The sequence below is a fragment of the Mandrillus leucophaeus genome, unplaced genomic scaffold (genome assembly GCF_000951045.1).
Source record: "Mandrillus leucophaeus isolate KB7577 unplaced genomic scaffold, Mleu.le_1.0 Scaffold16, whole genome shotgun sequence".
Lineage (NCBI taxonomy): Eukaryota > Metazoa > Chordata > Mammalia > Primates > Cercopithecidae > Mandrillus > Mandrillus leucophaeus.
The window spans coordinates 5421146-5437725 of NW_012101587.1; the positions used below are offsets into that span (position 1 = coordinate 5421146).

The window sequence follows — 16580 nt, forward strand, 5'->3', positions numbered from 1 at the left end:
CCTTTGAAGCACAAAATCTTTAATTTTGATGAAATTCAACTTATGTTTTCCTTTTGTTATTTGTTCTTTTGGAGTAATATCCAAGAAACAATGGCCTAATTCAAGGTCATAAAGCTTTATCTGTATCTATCTTTTGAAGGGTTTTTACAGTTCTATTTCTTATATTTAGGTCTTGAATAATTTATGTTCTAGATAGAGAGACAGAGAAAAACACCTATATTCACAGGAAGGCAGGATTTAGTACAAATACCTACACTTCCTTGTTTATCTGCTGAGAAGGCCTAGAAGCAGTGGTACACAGAAGAATGAGTCCACACAGTGGATACATCTTGGCTTATAAATACCATTCTCCAACCAAAGGAACCAGGTCTCCTTAAAGTACTGATTCATTTCTGGACCATGGCAAGGAAAACACAAGATGAACCCATAGAATACTGTAGTGCCTGAAAAGTAAAGAGATGTCTCTAAAAGGATGGGGGTGCACACAGGGCATAGGAGCTGACTGGAAAGAGAGGGCAGTGGTTAATGCAGGAGTGGTTTCAGTAAGAAAAATAAGCCGCAATGGTATTGAATTATAAAGCTCAGGATAAAATACCTCCACACTTATAAAAAGAAATGGAACAAAAATCTGGGAAAGAAAGAATCGACTACCATTCCTTACAGAATAGTTCCAACTATTAAATGTAGAAAAAATGAAGGAAAAGGAAAAAAACACAATTTAAGCATCACAGACCTTATTCAGGCAGGATAAATTAATGAATGTCAAAATTATCGGGCAAATGACTGGAGAGAAATAGGCTATTTTCGTGGTCTGAAAGGCTTTCTCTAAGATGTGTACTGATTAAAAAGGCAAAACCAGGAAGCTGCCAGTGGAGGATTCTGAAGATCCCGCCTCACTCCATGGGCCGGGCGGACGTCCTCAGTCACAAGGTGCTCCAGGCACAGCACACATTTCTTCTGGTGTTTTCTTAAATGACTTTGATCACACCATGAGTAAACATTACACTATTCCAAATTAAGAGACATTCTACAAAATAACAAACCCATGTTCCTTACAAGTGCCAAGGTACTGAAAATCTGTCCTGGACTGGAGAAGACTAAGAAGACGTGGCAACTAAAAGGAATGATGGTTCCTGGGCTGAATTCTGGGAATGAAGGAGGATGTGAGTGGAAAAATGATAAACTCTGAATACAAGAATGTAACATAGAAAATGGCAATGTATTAATGCTAAATTTTCAGGCTTTCGTAAGTAGTATGGTTATGGTTGATGTTAACATTTGGGCAAGTTGGGTGAAGGAGATATGGAACTCTCTGTACTATTTCTGCAAACGTTTCTGTAAGTTTAAAATCATTTAAGATAAAAATTTGCTAAATGGTCATTTTCCTCACTGCAAATAGAAATAAATGAAATTGCAAAGAGTAATAATGTGCATTACTTCATATTCTGAACTACATTTCAAAGCTAATGAAACAATGTATCTAAATTTCCCTGATAATTTGAAAGACTTGTCATGCTATTCTTCAGTGGACTGCTTCAGTTGGAACAGTAACCTGTTCTGCAGTAGTAGCAACATGACTGGGCAACAGGATCTTTGCTTCCTAATCTAAAACTGCCATTTAGGTGGGGGTCAAAATATGTGTGTGAGGGTGTGCACATTTTTAAAATATATAAATTATATTGAATTAAATAGTTGATAAAAAGTCTATATAAAAATAAAAACCACATCAATTACCTGATAAAATCATACTGCCCCCACCATAACTTTCCACAATCAATTGTTTCCCTTAAAATGTTGATAAATGAAGCTGTCAGAGGGGATAAGATCACAATTTTCAATTTTGCTTACTTTTTTTTTTTTTTAAACTATTTTAACTTTCAGAATCCAGTTCATGAATGCTGCAAATGTGAGCTCTGATAAGATCGCAACGCTGCTGGCCATGAGGTAAGAGAATGCCATGTGGCTGTGTCCTTGGCGCAGCAGGGAAGGGAGCCGGGAAGGAGGCGCTGGCGTAGCTCGAATCATACAGGCCATCACACTCGGCCAGCACACCCAAGGAAGGGGAGAATACGGTTTTTTTTTCTGGAAAAAAGTTAAACATCACTTTAAAACTTTTCTTTAAGGTCCTGTAGTGAGAGGATGAGCGTGAGTGAGCTGCGGGCCTGAGAGCGTTCGGCCAATCTTGTTAGGTGTTACCATCAAAAGCTGGGTTTTAATTGTGCACTCTAACTTCATTATAAATTCATGAATGCCATTCAGGACTTTACAGAACGCTAAAATAGACAGTAGAAAGGATACTCTTTCAGGATGATATTCTTTTAAAAAAAGTTTTAAAACTATAGAGTGTAGTAGATAAAAGCCAAAAATAAAATTCTAAGCCCCGACGCCCCCGCCAACTGACTGAATGGACCCCTTCTCGGCCAAAGGGATCCCAAAGAAACCTGAAAAACTAGTTCAGGCCCTGAAGGGAAGGCCGGAGGGACATGCCTCCCTAAAAGGTCCTCCCTTTGGAGTTCAGGCACAAGTGGCCGCATTAACATTAAAATATAGATCATAAGATGGACAAACAGACTCTTTGCAGCAAGAAGATATTCAACACCAACCTGACTCTGGTAGAGCATTATGTGACAGATAGCAGGTCTCACAAGAAATCAAAGTATTCTACCTCCAAAATATATTTTTTGACATATTTTGAAATGGCCCTGGAATGCCATCTCTTATTGGGAAAATTTGCATTCTGTAGAGAATACCCTTTCCGTATCTTCTCCAGATCCAGCAGAAATTTCACTAACAGTCTGACACCTTTTCAGGTCCTTAAAGAGACCTTTACCATCCATTCTCTCTGTAGCCAGTTACCTGGAAGCTTCATCTACAGAGTAAGAACCTTGGCTTCTACAACTCCCCTTATCTTAACTCAAGCGTTTCTTCCTGCTGGCTTCAAGTCTTCAGGCAAAGTTTAACTTAACCAACTGCCAGTCAGAAAATCTTTGAATCCACCTATGACATGTGAGCTCTCCAGCTCCCTGCTCGAGATGTCCTACCTTTTTGGGCCGAACAAATGTATACCTTACATGTATTGACTGATGTCTTCGGCTACAACTTCTGTTTCCCTAAAATATATAAACCAAGCTATAACTCAAACACCTCGGGCACATGTTCTTAGAGCCTCCTGTGGCTGTGTCATAGGCCATGGTCACTCATATCTGGCACAGGATAAACATCTTTAAATATCTAACAGGGATTGGCTTTTTTCTTCAACATAGCTAACATACAAAGAAAAGAAATAATTTAAATACATTTTTTAAATGGTAAGTTTCTACTCTGAAAAGTTTTAAGTAGGCCTTCTGTAGCCCTAATTTTAGTATGTGCTCAGACTGTTACACTAATATATATGTATGAATACTAATGTGTACACATATATATGTTTATTGTTATGAGATTCATTACCCTTAATAGCAACTTGAAATACATGCAAAAAAATCATTCGTCTTTTCCTTCTACTTTGTTGCTATCAAAATAGCAGTAACAAAATCCAGTAACTTTCTTAAAAGAATAACTTCACAATTCTCAAGCTCTTTCATATGGATTCTCTAATTTGAACCGCATGTTCAAAAGAAAAGCTAAACAATGTTACTCTTTTTGCAGTTGAGAAAACAGACACAAAAAGCTTGAGTGACTTGTTCAAAGTTACACACCTCAATGGTGACAAAGTGTACCCTGAAACCTAGTTCATCTGACTCCACCCATCCGTCTGTGCGACAGGCTCTGTACTAGGCAGGAGAGGTACAACTGTGAAAACATTTACCACGGTGTTTTTACATTATTACATTATATTATTCTACTTCCTAATATATGTGTTTAGATTATTTGAAATCTGAAAACTCTAAATTTTTAAGGTTTCCACTGAAAAAATTTCATTAACCTGCTGACCAATGATTTTAAAAACTCCTGTACAGCAGGGTTCTGTAACTGTAAGACTCTGAAGACAGGTGCGAATTTTATAGAGCCACACTGTAGTTATGCATCCTCAAGCAACATAACCTTTTGAGGATGGATTTTTCAAAACCATTAAATTGAGAATAATATGTATCAACAAGATTTGTTTTGAGGATTCAATGGTCTAGAGAAAAGTTTGGCACAGATACTATTTACGATTCTTTCTAATTGAAAAGGCAAAATGTGATAGCATGAAAAACAGGCCTTCATTACTACTTACTAGCTAATGAAAACATAAGGAAACCATACATAACTACCATTTGGATCACTCTAGAACAATTAGGATCATCCTCTTGCAGGAGGATGGCGGGAAGGAGCAAGAGCTTCTCTGACACTGCTCCATGGTGTCAGGCAGATAAAGGAAGATATGCGTACTGAAGAACACTGGCATCTAGTTATTCCTAAAAAGATGAAATGTAAAACTATTTTATTTTTATTTATTTAATCTTGAGACAGAGTTTCACTGTTGTCGCCCAGGCTGGAGTGCAATGGTGCAATCCCAGCTCACTGCAACCTCCGCCTCCCAGTTCAAGCAATTCTCCTGTCTCAGCCTCCCAAGTAGCTGGGATTACAGGCGCCCACCATGACACCCAGCTAATTTTTGTACTTTTAGTAGAGACAAGGTTTCACCACATTGACCAGGCTGATCTCGAAGTCCTGACATCAGGTGAGATAGCCCACCTCGGCCAACCAATGTGCTGGGATTACAGGCGTGAGCCATCGCACCCGGTTGTAAAACTATTTTAAAATGTATCATTAGAAAGCTTTGAAAAAAACCCTCTTTCAGTATATTATTCAAGAAAAAAGAGGTGGAGATCAGGTCAAAGATCTGCTTCTCAGTAAACAGTATGTTTACTGATAAATATCCACAAATGCAATTTTCCTGGATACCGATTACATTACTGAAAACACTAGGATGATGAAAAATATTGTTCTGACATTATTCACTTATAGATTATGAAGTATGTAAGAGAGTTCCTTCTAAACTTAGGAATTCCAACAGGCATGAGAGTGAGAAAGGGAATGAAGAAAAATTATCAGCTATCAAAATACCAACTGTGTTGAGCCATAATGGACATCAAGGGTACTGCTATGGCAGACAGCACAGGAGTATTTGGACGGGAGTATGAAAGGAACAAAGACATTTAGCAGCAGTTAAGAAAAACAGTAAATTAACCAACCCATGGATGATGTCTGAGGTTAAAGAATCAAATTGCTGAAGTGTTAATTATTTTAGGAAGTCTTTTGTTAGCGGTGAAGTATCAGGAGACTGGAAAACAAGGAATCCAGTCTGAAGGTTAAAAAGAAAGAGAAGAGAGGCTGAAAATTATAGACCTGTAAATCTAACATCTATATTAGGAAATAAATTTGAGATGATACTTATGGATGAGCTTAATGATACATTTGGAGAAGTACAATTTAATAGGAGTGAGTCAGCACGGATTTACCAAAGGCAATCATGTCAGGAAAAATTTCGTTCCTTTTTAGGTTGAAGTAATAATTGGTTTATGTAAGGAAGAACCAATGAGAAACTGTCAGGATTTTCTGAGATTTTTGGACCTTTTCAGAAAATGAATTATTGTACAAAATGTCATGACATGTGTCAGAGCATCCAACTAACAAAAGGGGATGAAAGCAACTGGGTTAAAAATAGAGGGCCAAGAGGAATTTGGGAGAAGACTGCATTCTATTCTACAAGGTTCTATGTATTGAACACAAATGGTTCTAATTAATGATGAAGGAATTTTTTTATGTAGGAAATTTGAATACATTGCTAAATAAGGAGTAATGGTTAAGACGAAAGACTATAGCTGTTTTACGTTAACTGCAATAGATTAAGTAAATGGGCTCAGAGGTAGAATGAAATTTCAGCTGCCTAAGGATAAAGAGATGTACTTGGAAAGCATTAATGAATCAAATAGATTTAATTTAAATGAACAGTTACTGTGAGGAAGAAAAAGGGACTTGGGGTTTTGATGAGAGTCAAACTTTCAAATTCTTATTCTTATAACTGGGAAGAGGCAAATGTAGGGAATGCAGTTAAATAATACATGTTATAGAGAATACGAAGTTGATCATCTTAGAGAAGAATACAAAATCCCCAATTCTTGAAGAGATATGATAATTTCAAGTGTTATCACTCTGTACAGGTAATAACCTAATGTACATCCTTATATGACCAAGTCTTAGCATATGTAAAAACTGATGAAAATAAAATCAATTGAAATGTGCTACAAAAGTATGAGGGTAGAAAAATAAAGGAAATTAAGAAAAATACCGTATCATTACATAATGCTCAATTCTCCCTGAAAAGAGAACACTTTGTAATCATTACCTTTGGAAAAGACACCAACACTTACCACATTTAGGGTCTCAGAGAGAAATAAGAAATAAGTAAATCAACCGCATGGCTTTGATGCACTGCACACAGGCTCAGAAAGTGACCACACTACCCGTGGGTCTTCCAGTGGGCATTCATTCATGAGCAATAAGTGCTATTTCAATAGCAAACAGGCTCCTTGAGCCATAAGGGCGTAACTATAAGTCTGCTGCTTGGAACTGATGAGAAAAAACATCTCTTTCTTCGTAGGCACCATCAGAGAAGGCTGAGCAACCTCTCCTCAGCCCTCCCCCTCTGGCTTCCCTGTCTTCACTCCCCTTTCTGGGGTTATGTTTAAAGCATTCTGAGCTATCCCTGCTGAAGTGAACTATGCATGGGGTCAGACTGAAGGCCACTGGTGGTGTAAACACACACATGCATTTAAATCCTTTGTCCAAATGTAGTGAATGAGTACCAAGCTTATTTATGGATGGGCGACGTGGTAGAAATGTAATTGTTAAAACTGAAGAGATCAAATCAAGATAATTTTTGAGATGAAATAGATTTTACAAAATAGAAGAAAAATCATACAATGACAGAAACCTATTTTTAGTTTGATGTCAATGTTGTGAAGATTTATGTGACTGTAAAATCTCATTATATTAGATCTAGATTGGGCCTAAATGAGCCTCTTCAGAAACTTGGATGTGGAGAAAGGTGTTTTTTTTTTAGGTATATACAGAATACAACTCATAGAAGAGACTTGGATGAATTTCTCAAATTGAACACAACCATGTCTCAATACTGGAATTAAGAATCAGAATCTTACTAGCACCACTGTACTTTATTCAGCGACTGGTGCCCACAAGGGAAAATAAACTCTGACTTCTAACATCATAGTTTTATCTGTTTTTATATTTAATATAAACGCAATCATATAAAACGTACTCCTTGGTGACTGGCTGGGTTCATCCAATGATATGACTGTGAGACTTATTTCACATTGTTGCTTGTACGTGTAGTTCATTCATTCTCACTGACATTTCTATTATGTGAATATACAACCTTTGTACATTCTGCTTGAGGGACACTAGGGTATTCTGGAGTTTTGACTATGATGAATATACCAATAATTACATTAAGTACAAATACTAAAGTAAAAGACTAAATATTTAATGTAAAAGATAAAAATTGCCCCAGCAGATAAACAAAATACAACTATAAGCTGCTTATAAGGAATCTGGTGTAGGTATACCAATATGAAACTCAGAATTATGGCAAGAGATATTGCTACTAAGAAGTATTTCATAATTATGTGTGCATGTCTGTATCTAAAACAATCCTAAGTCCTGAGTACTTAGTGATATATCTTCAAAATCTGTAAAGCCAAAAATAACAGAATTTTAAAAGATAAATCCACAATTATAGTAGGAAACTTTAACATACTCTTCTTAACAGCTGACAGAACCAGCATTTTAAAAAGCACTAAGAATATGACAATCTGAATAACACAGTGAACAAACTAAACATTGTAACTGACATACAGGGAACAAACACCACTGGTGCCAAGTATTCTTTCCTCAGGTGTCTCAAAAATTTACCGAAACTTACCATTTGCTGGGCATAAAAAAGTCTACACAAATTTTTAAAGAATTAAAATAATTCAGATTATGTTCTGTAAACACAGTAAATTTAAGAAGTCGATTTGTGTTATTAGTTCAATAGTTTTAAAAAAAAAGATGACTAGAAAATCTCAAACTACCTGGAAATGGAATATTACGTTTACAAATAATAATCCATGGTTAAAGAAAATAAAGAAACTTTGGGCTGTTTATTTTTTTAACCATGGATTATTTGTAAACGTAATATTCCATTTCCAGGTAGTTTGAGATTTTCTAGTCATCTTTTTCTTAAACTATTGAACTAATAACACAAATCGACTTCTTAAATTTACTGTTTTTACAGAACATAATCTGAATTATTTTAATTAATTCAAGATGGATTAGAGACTTAAATGTTAGACCTAAAACCACAAAAACCCTAGAAGAAAACCTAGGCAATACCATTCAGGACACAGGCATGGGCAAGGACTTCATGTCTAAAACACCAAAAGCAATGGTAACAAAAGCCAAAATTGACAAATGGGATCTAATTAAACTAAAGAGTTTCTGCACAGCAAAAGAAACTACCATTAGAGTGAAGAGGCAACCCACAGAATGGGAGAAAATTTTTGCAATCTACTCATCTGACAAAGGGCTAATATCCACAACCTATAAAGAACTCAAATTTACAAGAAAAAAACAAACAACCCCATTAAAAAGTGGGCAAAGGATATGAACAGACACTTCTCAAAAGAAGACATTTATGCAGCCAACAGACACATGAAAAAATGCTCACCATCACTAGCCATCAGAGAAATGCAAATCAAAACCACAATGAGATACCATCTCACACCAGTTAGAATGGCAATCATTAAAAAGTCAGGAAACAACAGGTGCTGGAGAGGATGCGGAGAAACAAGAACCCTTTTACACTGTTGGTGGGACTGTAAACTAGTTCAGCCATTGTGGAAGACAGTGTGGCGAGTCCTCAGGGGTCTAGACCTAGAAATACCATTTGACCCAGCCATCCTATTACTGGGGATATACCCAAAGGATTACAAATCATGCTGATATAAAGACACATGCACATGTATGTTTACTGCAGCACTATTCACAATAGCAAAGACTTGGAACCAACCCAAATGTCCATCAATGACAGACTGGATTAAGAAAATGTGGCACATATACACCATGGAATACTATGCAACCATAAAAAAGGATGAGTTCATGTCCTTTGTAGGGACATGGATGCAGCTGGAAACCACCATTCTCAGCAAACTATCGCAAGAACAGAAAACCAAACACCGCATGTTCTCACTTATAGGTGGGAATTGAACAAGGAGAACACCTGGACACAGGAAGGGGAACATCACACACCGGGTCCTATTGTGGGGTGGGGGGAAGGGGAGGGATAGCATTAGGAGATATACCTAATGTAAACGACGAGTTAATGGGTACAGCACACCATCATGGCACATGTATACATATGTAACAAACCTGCATGTTGTGCACATGTACCCTAGAACTTAAAGTATAATAAAAAATAAATAAATAAAAAGTAAAAAAATCAAAAATAAAAAAAACCACTTTTGTCTTGTGCTTCTTATCTGGCTACAACTAAAATTAGAACTCACATATAGTCTTTCATGCTCTGGAATATGAAATAGAAAATGATACAAAAATCATTTTACTGGTTGCCAAAAAGGATTGAGAAAAAAACACAATGAATCATCAACTTCTGCTAGAGAGGGAAAAACAAACTGAGCAACCATTTATGCTAAAGATGATCACGTCAAACAGTTTACATATACTACAAACGATCCCATTTAGATGGCACACACATTCTGTGTGGTCGGCATCACTATCTCCATCTTTGGAGGAAGACTGAGACCCACAGGGTTAAAATGCAGTTTTCGGGACCAGACATCAAGAGAATGATCAAGCTTAAGTTGGAGCCCATCCTCCCGGAAGGTCACGCCTACAGCTGCACAGCAGGGACTAGGGATAGTTTATTCAAACTCCTAGACTCTTCAATAAGGAATCTGAAGCTCAGAGACACTTGTGTTTACATAGAGACTTGAATCAGGGTCTCCACTGAACTCCAGTTTTGCGTTATTTGTGTGAATTACATCACATAACTGCAGTTACACACCAATGTAGAGATACCAAGGGTATAGCACATTTGCACACAAACCTCTTTCGGCAGAACTGTTTTCAAATAAAAAATAAAATACCTCACTTTAATATATGAATTCCCAAATATTATCTCAACTAAACTTTACATTATCTCAACCAAATCACAGTATTTACAGTCTTTTTTTTTTTTTTTAAGATAAGTAATGTACTGTACTTTAGGGAACAATCTGTTTTTCATGTGTAACTGGTGTAATAGAAGAGAGAGACAGATATGTCAATCTTCTACCTGGAAAGGAGGCAGAGCAAGGCCACCTCGAGGAGGACACTTTGCTGATGCCCACCATGGATTTCGTCCCTGTGGCCTGGCCATTGCTAGGAGCAGCTCCTTCACAGGTGGTGTTTCTGGTATCTGTAAGGTTATGGGTCCATATTTATGAAGAACCTATAGGCACTTATGGCCAGAGATATTTCAACTCGATGGCCAGAGATATTTCAACTCGACTTTATCTGTTTTTATGAACTAACGCTGATAAACTGTCTAGTTTCAAAACCTTTTCAGTGACAACCTCACCAAAAGTGAATGAGCACAGACCTCTGGTTTTGTTTGCTTGCCAAATACAGCCCTGGATAGTAGAAAAATTACTAACTCACACACTCGACATTACTTAAATAAGTCAGTCATGTGAACATCAATTGAGAAATACGAAAGAACAGTAATAAGCCTCTATCTCCGTAGTGTCGAATGTATTAAGAAAACTAGTCTACCTTAAATTACTCACACTCCTTTTAACATAGATGTTTTGCGAGCAAACATTGCTTAAGATTTTGAAGCTGGAACCTCACATTTCTGGTGTGATTTATATCACAATCCCCACATTCGTACCACTGCTAACTACCCCTTCATATGGCACAGAGAGGCATAAAATGTTCATGCCTACAGCAGCACAGCAGGCACTAGGGACAGTTCATTCAAACTCCTAGACTCTTCCAGCTTCATAGCCGTTGTCTTTTAAAATTCTCACAATGACCCTATTAGTAGGTACTATCAAGCAGATTTACATATGGGAAACCTCGGGCCTAGTGAGGTCAGCCTGCCTGAGGTCATATGGCCAATATATGAGAAGTAGGGTTTAAAAGCAGCTCTAACAGGTCCCAAAACATCTGCCTAAAGCACATCCTTGATCAATGGGCCTTATTCAAACTCTGCTGCTTGGGTTAAATCTTGGAAGGCTTCTCTAAATTTACTTCAGGGTAAGTACCTCTTCAAATAGGTCCTCTCACCCATAATCCATCATTCTGCTGCTCTGTACGGTGAGAGTTGGCACCAAGGAATACTTGCCAATTAAACAACATGTCGGGCTGGAGGAACGGATCTGCTTTACTCTGCAGTTGCTGCCACATCCCACATCGCTGACGCCTTCCAGAGTGCCTGACTTGCCACCCAAGAGGCAAGAATCCTCTTAGCAGCCGCTCCCATCACCAGCTCTTCCCCAAACCCAGGGCCAGCCCCCTCCCAATTTCTGGGAGACGCACAGCACCGTTAACCACCCACGACGCTTGACTCCATGGTCGCAGGTCGCATTCTTTCTAGGCATTCACTGGAAGATGATGGTGTCAAGAAACAGGGCATAACATTTCAAATCACAAGCATTTTTTGAGAAAAAAAATTTTAGCAATTAGTCAAAATATGAAGATTTAACAACTACTCTCATTTCAGGTCAACGATGCTTTAAATATTTACTAATATTAACTTTACAGTCATAGAATAATTACTTGGTCAGATTTGCTTTTTTGATAAAATATGGTTGAAAAGTCCTGTTTTCATAGTTGAGTGGGATAAAACTGGAATGTACTTTTTTATAGGTCTTGAAGCAGATACTATCACATACTCTACTCATTATAATAAATCATGGTAATGTACAAATAGCATTATAACTGCTGTGATCACATGAAATCCTGTTAAAAACAAGTACTTTCACAGTTTCTGTCCCTTACCAGCATGCAGGTAAGCGAGGTCTGGGTTTTCGATGTCAGGATGCTGTTCCTTCAAATGGTTCCGGAACTCCACAGGGACGTTGGTCCCGTAGTCACACTTGGGACAGTTGTACATCTTGACTCCTTCGTGTTTGCCAGTATGCAGAATGTGTTTGCGGATATTTTCAGCACAGTTTGACCTACCAAGTAAGACAGAAAAGTAAATCTAATTAAGGTCAAACCAATAACCTTATATTACACATAATGACATTAGATAAGAACGTCTCTATGTGTTTGGTACTATTTTAAGTGCTGTACTCACATAATAATTAGCTTATATAATACGTCAGCCCTATGAGGCTGGTAGCTTTTATAACCCTGATATGAATTTTTCAGTTGGTCTTTTAGCTTCATTTCTATGAAGAACCAGAAATACCAAATCCCAAGCACTATTATTTTAATATCAAATTATTCTGGTACCACTCGAGGGCAGTGAAGGTGTCAGCTGACCCTGAGAACACACCTATCACCAGTGAGGAGTGGCACAAAAATGTAAGCGCTGTTGCCTCCACTGAATTTAGAGCATTTGGGGAACAAAGACACTGGCTTTTAAGTTCTGTCAAGCAAGGTGCTTCTAAGTGGGCTCTAAAATAATTTGAAGATGGAGTTGTAGCTAGAAACAGCTCCCAGGCTCAACTCCAATATCTGGGCAACACGTGAATCCCATGGAGCTTTCTGTGATGATACAGGCTCTTAAGAGTGATGACATGGAAAATACAATGGAGGGCCCCCGTATATTCCACGCCACAGTGCCACTGAAATCAGGGGTGGGCTCCTCTCCCAGTGTTTTCCGGCAGAATTGGAAATACAAGGCCTGAAATAATCAGCCAACAGGGAAGGGGGTACTGGTTTTTGAGGCAAACTGTTCTGCTTGCTCTGTCATCCCTGTCAGTTCCTTTGCCACAGAGACTGCACGTCTAGACTCTTTCTGAATACACACGCAGAGCTGTTTTCCTTTTGTCTTTGTCATTTTTAGAACAGTAATAAAAAGAGCCCTATACAATTTCAAGCAGGTGTTGAGGAGTTATCTAGAAAGAAATAAAAAAATCACGCTGGCCTCAGATTTCCTACAGACCAAAATTAAATGCCAGAAGAAAATAGAGCAATATGTTTATCACCATTTCCCAAAAGTATTGCTGAAGAACAAAATCCCGCAAGATGTTCTTAGAAGAAAGATTTCCATGACCAAATAAGATCAGGAAATGGTAGTTAGCCAACACATCTCACAGTGCACTTCAGAATGGTAGGCTCTAAGAAGAAACTTTATGTAGGTCTACATTGCCTGAACACTTCTAATTCGAATTGCTTTTGTGTATAATATTCAATTATACCATGTTTATTTTTCAGGGAATATACCTTGGGAAATAATGGTCAAGGAAGTGAAAGTGATTGTTATCGCTCACAAACAAACGCAGTCAATGACGCTAGAAATTCAAAGACTCAGTAAAGATGGTATCTATCCACTCCTGACAAGAGGAGTATGGGAAGTATCGTCCAAGTGAGGCAGAATTAATGTAAATGGCACTAGGAACGGTATTTCCAAGACAGAGGGTACAGGGATGTCCTTTCCTACAGTCTCCGGACAAAGCTAAAATGCAAACGTGTTCCTCATGAGTGGGGATCTCATATTCTGGGAGCAGTCTCGTACCTGCATCCAGATTGTCCTTTGGAAAAGTTCCTGTTACTTCCCTCCCATCTCCAGGCAGGGTTTGTCTCAAATGTACATGTACAACTAAATCTGCTCAGTATAATTAAATTGAACAAATCAAATCCCTCTATACCTAGGAAGAAGACTAGAAAGAAATACATCCAAATATTAATGCAGCTATACTGCAACGCCCACTTGCTCTTATTTTTCAAATATAAAGTTTTATATGTTAAATATATATATTTTAAAAATTAAAATAATAATAACACCTTTTTCAAAAATAAAAAAAGGACTAGAATAACAGATATTTTCCCAGCTATTTTCGACTTGCTTTAGGCAAAGTCTCTGTCAATCTGGGTGTTAAATTTCCCTGAGATCTTAGACTAAATACATGCGAGACAGTGAATGTATGCACACAAGCTTCTTTCTTTCATGAGTCACTACTGAATTGTAAAACCTGCTTTATATATAAATTCTCTATTGTGAACTAACAATTACTGTAAGAGGAAAAAAAAAGATAAGTACCTAACGCATGCCAGGTACCTCCACTGACTTGGCGACTTTGAAGGCAAGCATGACCCTCTTGAGGTCAAGACTGCTACACAATTCACAGAGAAGAAGGTAAATATCACAATGATAAGCTGGCTACACAGGCTGTACGGCTGGTGAGTGGTTAAGGCAGAATCCTAACCTAGGTTTTCTGTTTTCGAGGCCAGAATGTTGATATGTTTTCAAGTACACCACAGCCAGCTTTCCCTTTAAAATTTACATATCAGAGACATTAGCACACTCTAAGCAAAGGGTAGGACTGTAGAGTCTCTTAAATGTATAATTATCCTTAGAGTAACAGCTCTGGATCATGTCAGAAATAACACAGGAAAATGTCTGAAGGTGACTGACACAAATGTCCACTTTTATGACACTTAAAAGGAAAAGAAACAATTTTTTTTTAGTTCTTCAAGCTGGGTAAACTGCTCCAAATTACCCCTTAATTCTGCAGATCTCCAACATGTTTTCTACAGCATTATAGACACCTCCTAAATTCACCACTGTTTATTGACACTGGGGAGAGAAAACAAAAAGCTACTACTGTACTTAATTAGTACTGTTTATCAGGAATGTAGATTCTTTGGTACCGCCAATATTATTTCCTTATGTAAAATGTTAGGCATGAGACATCATCAAAGACAATCACCAATCATATGAAGAAATTAAAATTGCCAAAATAAATACATTTCAATGTATGATGCATATTTACATGGAGAACAATATCAGCAATGAATCCTAACATTCAGGGAAGGAAGAAAGAGGTAACTTTGAAAACAGATTATTTTGTTTCAAGAAGGCTGTATCTAGGACAAAAGTAAGCCACTATCTCTCAGTAACTAAACAGCATGTAGGATCTAACAACTGGGGACTGTTACTGAAATAGGTAAGACGCATATGGGGACCGAGGGAGGGGGGAAAATTTAAAAAGGTGGGAAGCTTCTTTTATTTGAAAATATAAAATAAATCAAGAAAGATGTGGTGTGGAACTTGAGATTTTAAAAGGCATTAAGGACCATTCCACATGTATATTCTTACACAGATATGTGCATATGCTTGTATACAGGATGTATATATACACACTGTGTTTTTATGTTCTATTATATAATACATATGTGTGTATGTGTATTTGTAACTGTATGTTTTAAACATATACATACCACGAGCATAAACACATGCAGACAAGAAGGAACTGGGATGCGTTTGGGGAAATGAGAGTGAGTGTTAATGTGTATGGAGTCTCTTCGGGTAATAAAAATCTAAGATTGCTTGTAGTAATGGTTTCACAATTCTGGTAACATATTAAAAACCAAGAAAGGCTGCAATTTCAATGGGTCACTTGTCAAATATATGATCTATCTCTCCACTAAAACAAAAACGAACACAAAAGAACTCTCGTGCCGCTGTCACCCTTCTTCCTGCCGCTGGAACCTTACAGGCCACATGTTCAGGTGGTAAAGTTACCAAGAAGAAGAGGTTCTCAGCCTCCATGGGCCTTTACCTCAGTGAGCAATACATTTTTAAGTCACTCAAATTTCAGAGTTTTGCCTGATGTGCAGCTACTGCAATTATCACATGCTGCTAATCTCCTTCCTCAAACCAATGCTGCATAGAACCTCACCATACCAGCACACACACACACATCCCGATTCGAACACACACACACACACACATTCACACACACACACACATTCACACACACACACACATCCCGATTCGAACCCTCTTTACTAATCAACGCACAGCAGATACCTTGGGTGAAGAAGTAGTAAACTAGGCCCATTCCTGAGCTAGTGTGACTCCTCCTGGCCTCACACTGCTCCTCTGGAAATATCCCTAGACCTCATTTCATCTCTGATTTTCCCTCTTCTGCCACCTGGGACCTCCTGTCACAAGCCAAGAAGCTTACTCCTGTCACCATCTATATGCATCTTGGTGTTTCCCTATGGGTGAGTTAAGAAATTTTTCTTTTAAGAAAATTTATGAGAAGTCAAATTTCTCAGAAAAATGCAAAGGGTTACATGTATACTCTAATAAGAAGAATGCTAGGAAGAACTCATGTCACAGTGTTTCCACCTGAAATGAACTAGGAAGAGAGATACTGGTGCACATCTCTGAATGAAGGAGAAAGTGAAACAGGCAATGACTGGGCAGTTTCCCTGGGATTCACTAGGAACTGTGACCTTCAATCCAGTTTCCTAACCAACACTAGATCAGTCCTATCCCCACCTTCTTCCTCTTATTCTTGGCAGCAGACGACCATGGTGCAGAGGAAACACCCCTGGGTGTCAAGTCAGGC

At 38.0% G+C, this 16580-nt stretch overlaps 1 protein-coding gene across 1 annotated transcript in view; it reads right to left on the reverse strand.

Annotated features, from left to right (window-relative positions):
* The window catches only part of ZNF407 (zinc finger protein 407), a 481203-nt gene that overhangs the window by 147361 nt on the left and 317262 nt on the right, over positions 1–16580 (reverse strand). Inside the window, exon 8 of the mRNA XM_011975887.1 lies at positions 12049–12227. Coding sequence (XP_011831277.1) covers positions 12049–12227 — 179 coding nt within the window. The remainder of the gene's footprint in view (positions 1–12048; positions 12228–16580) is intronic.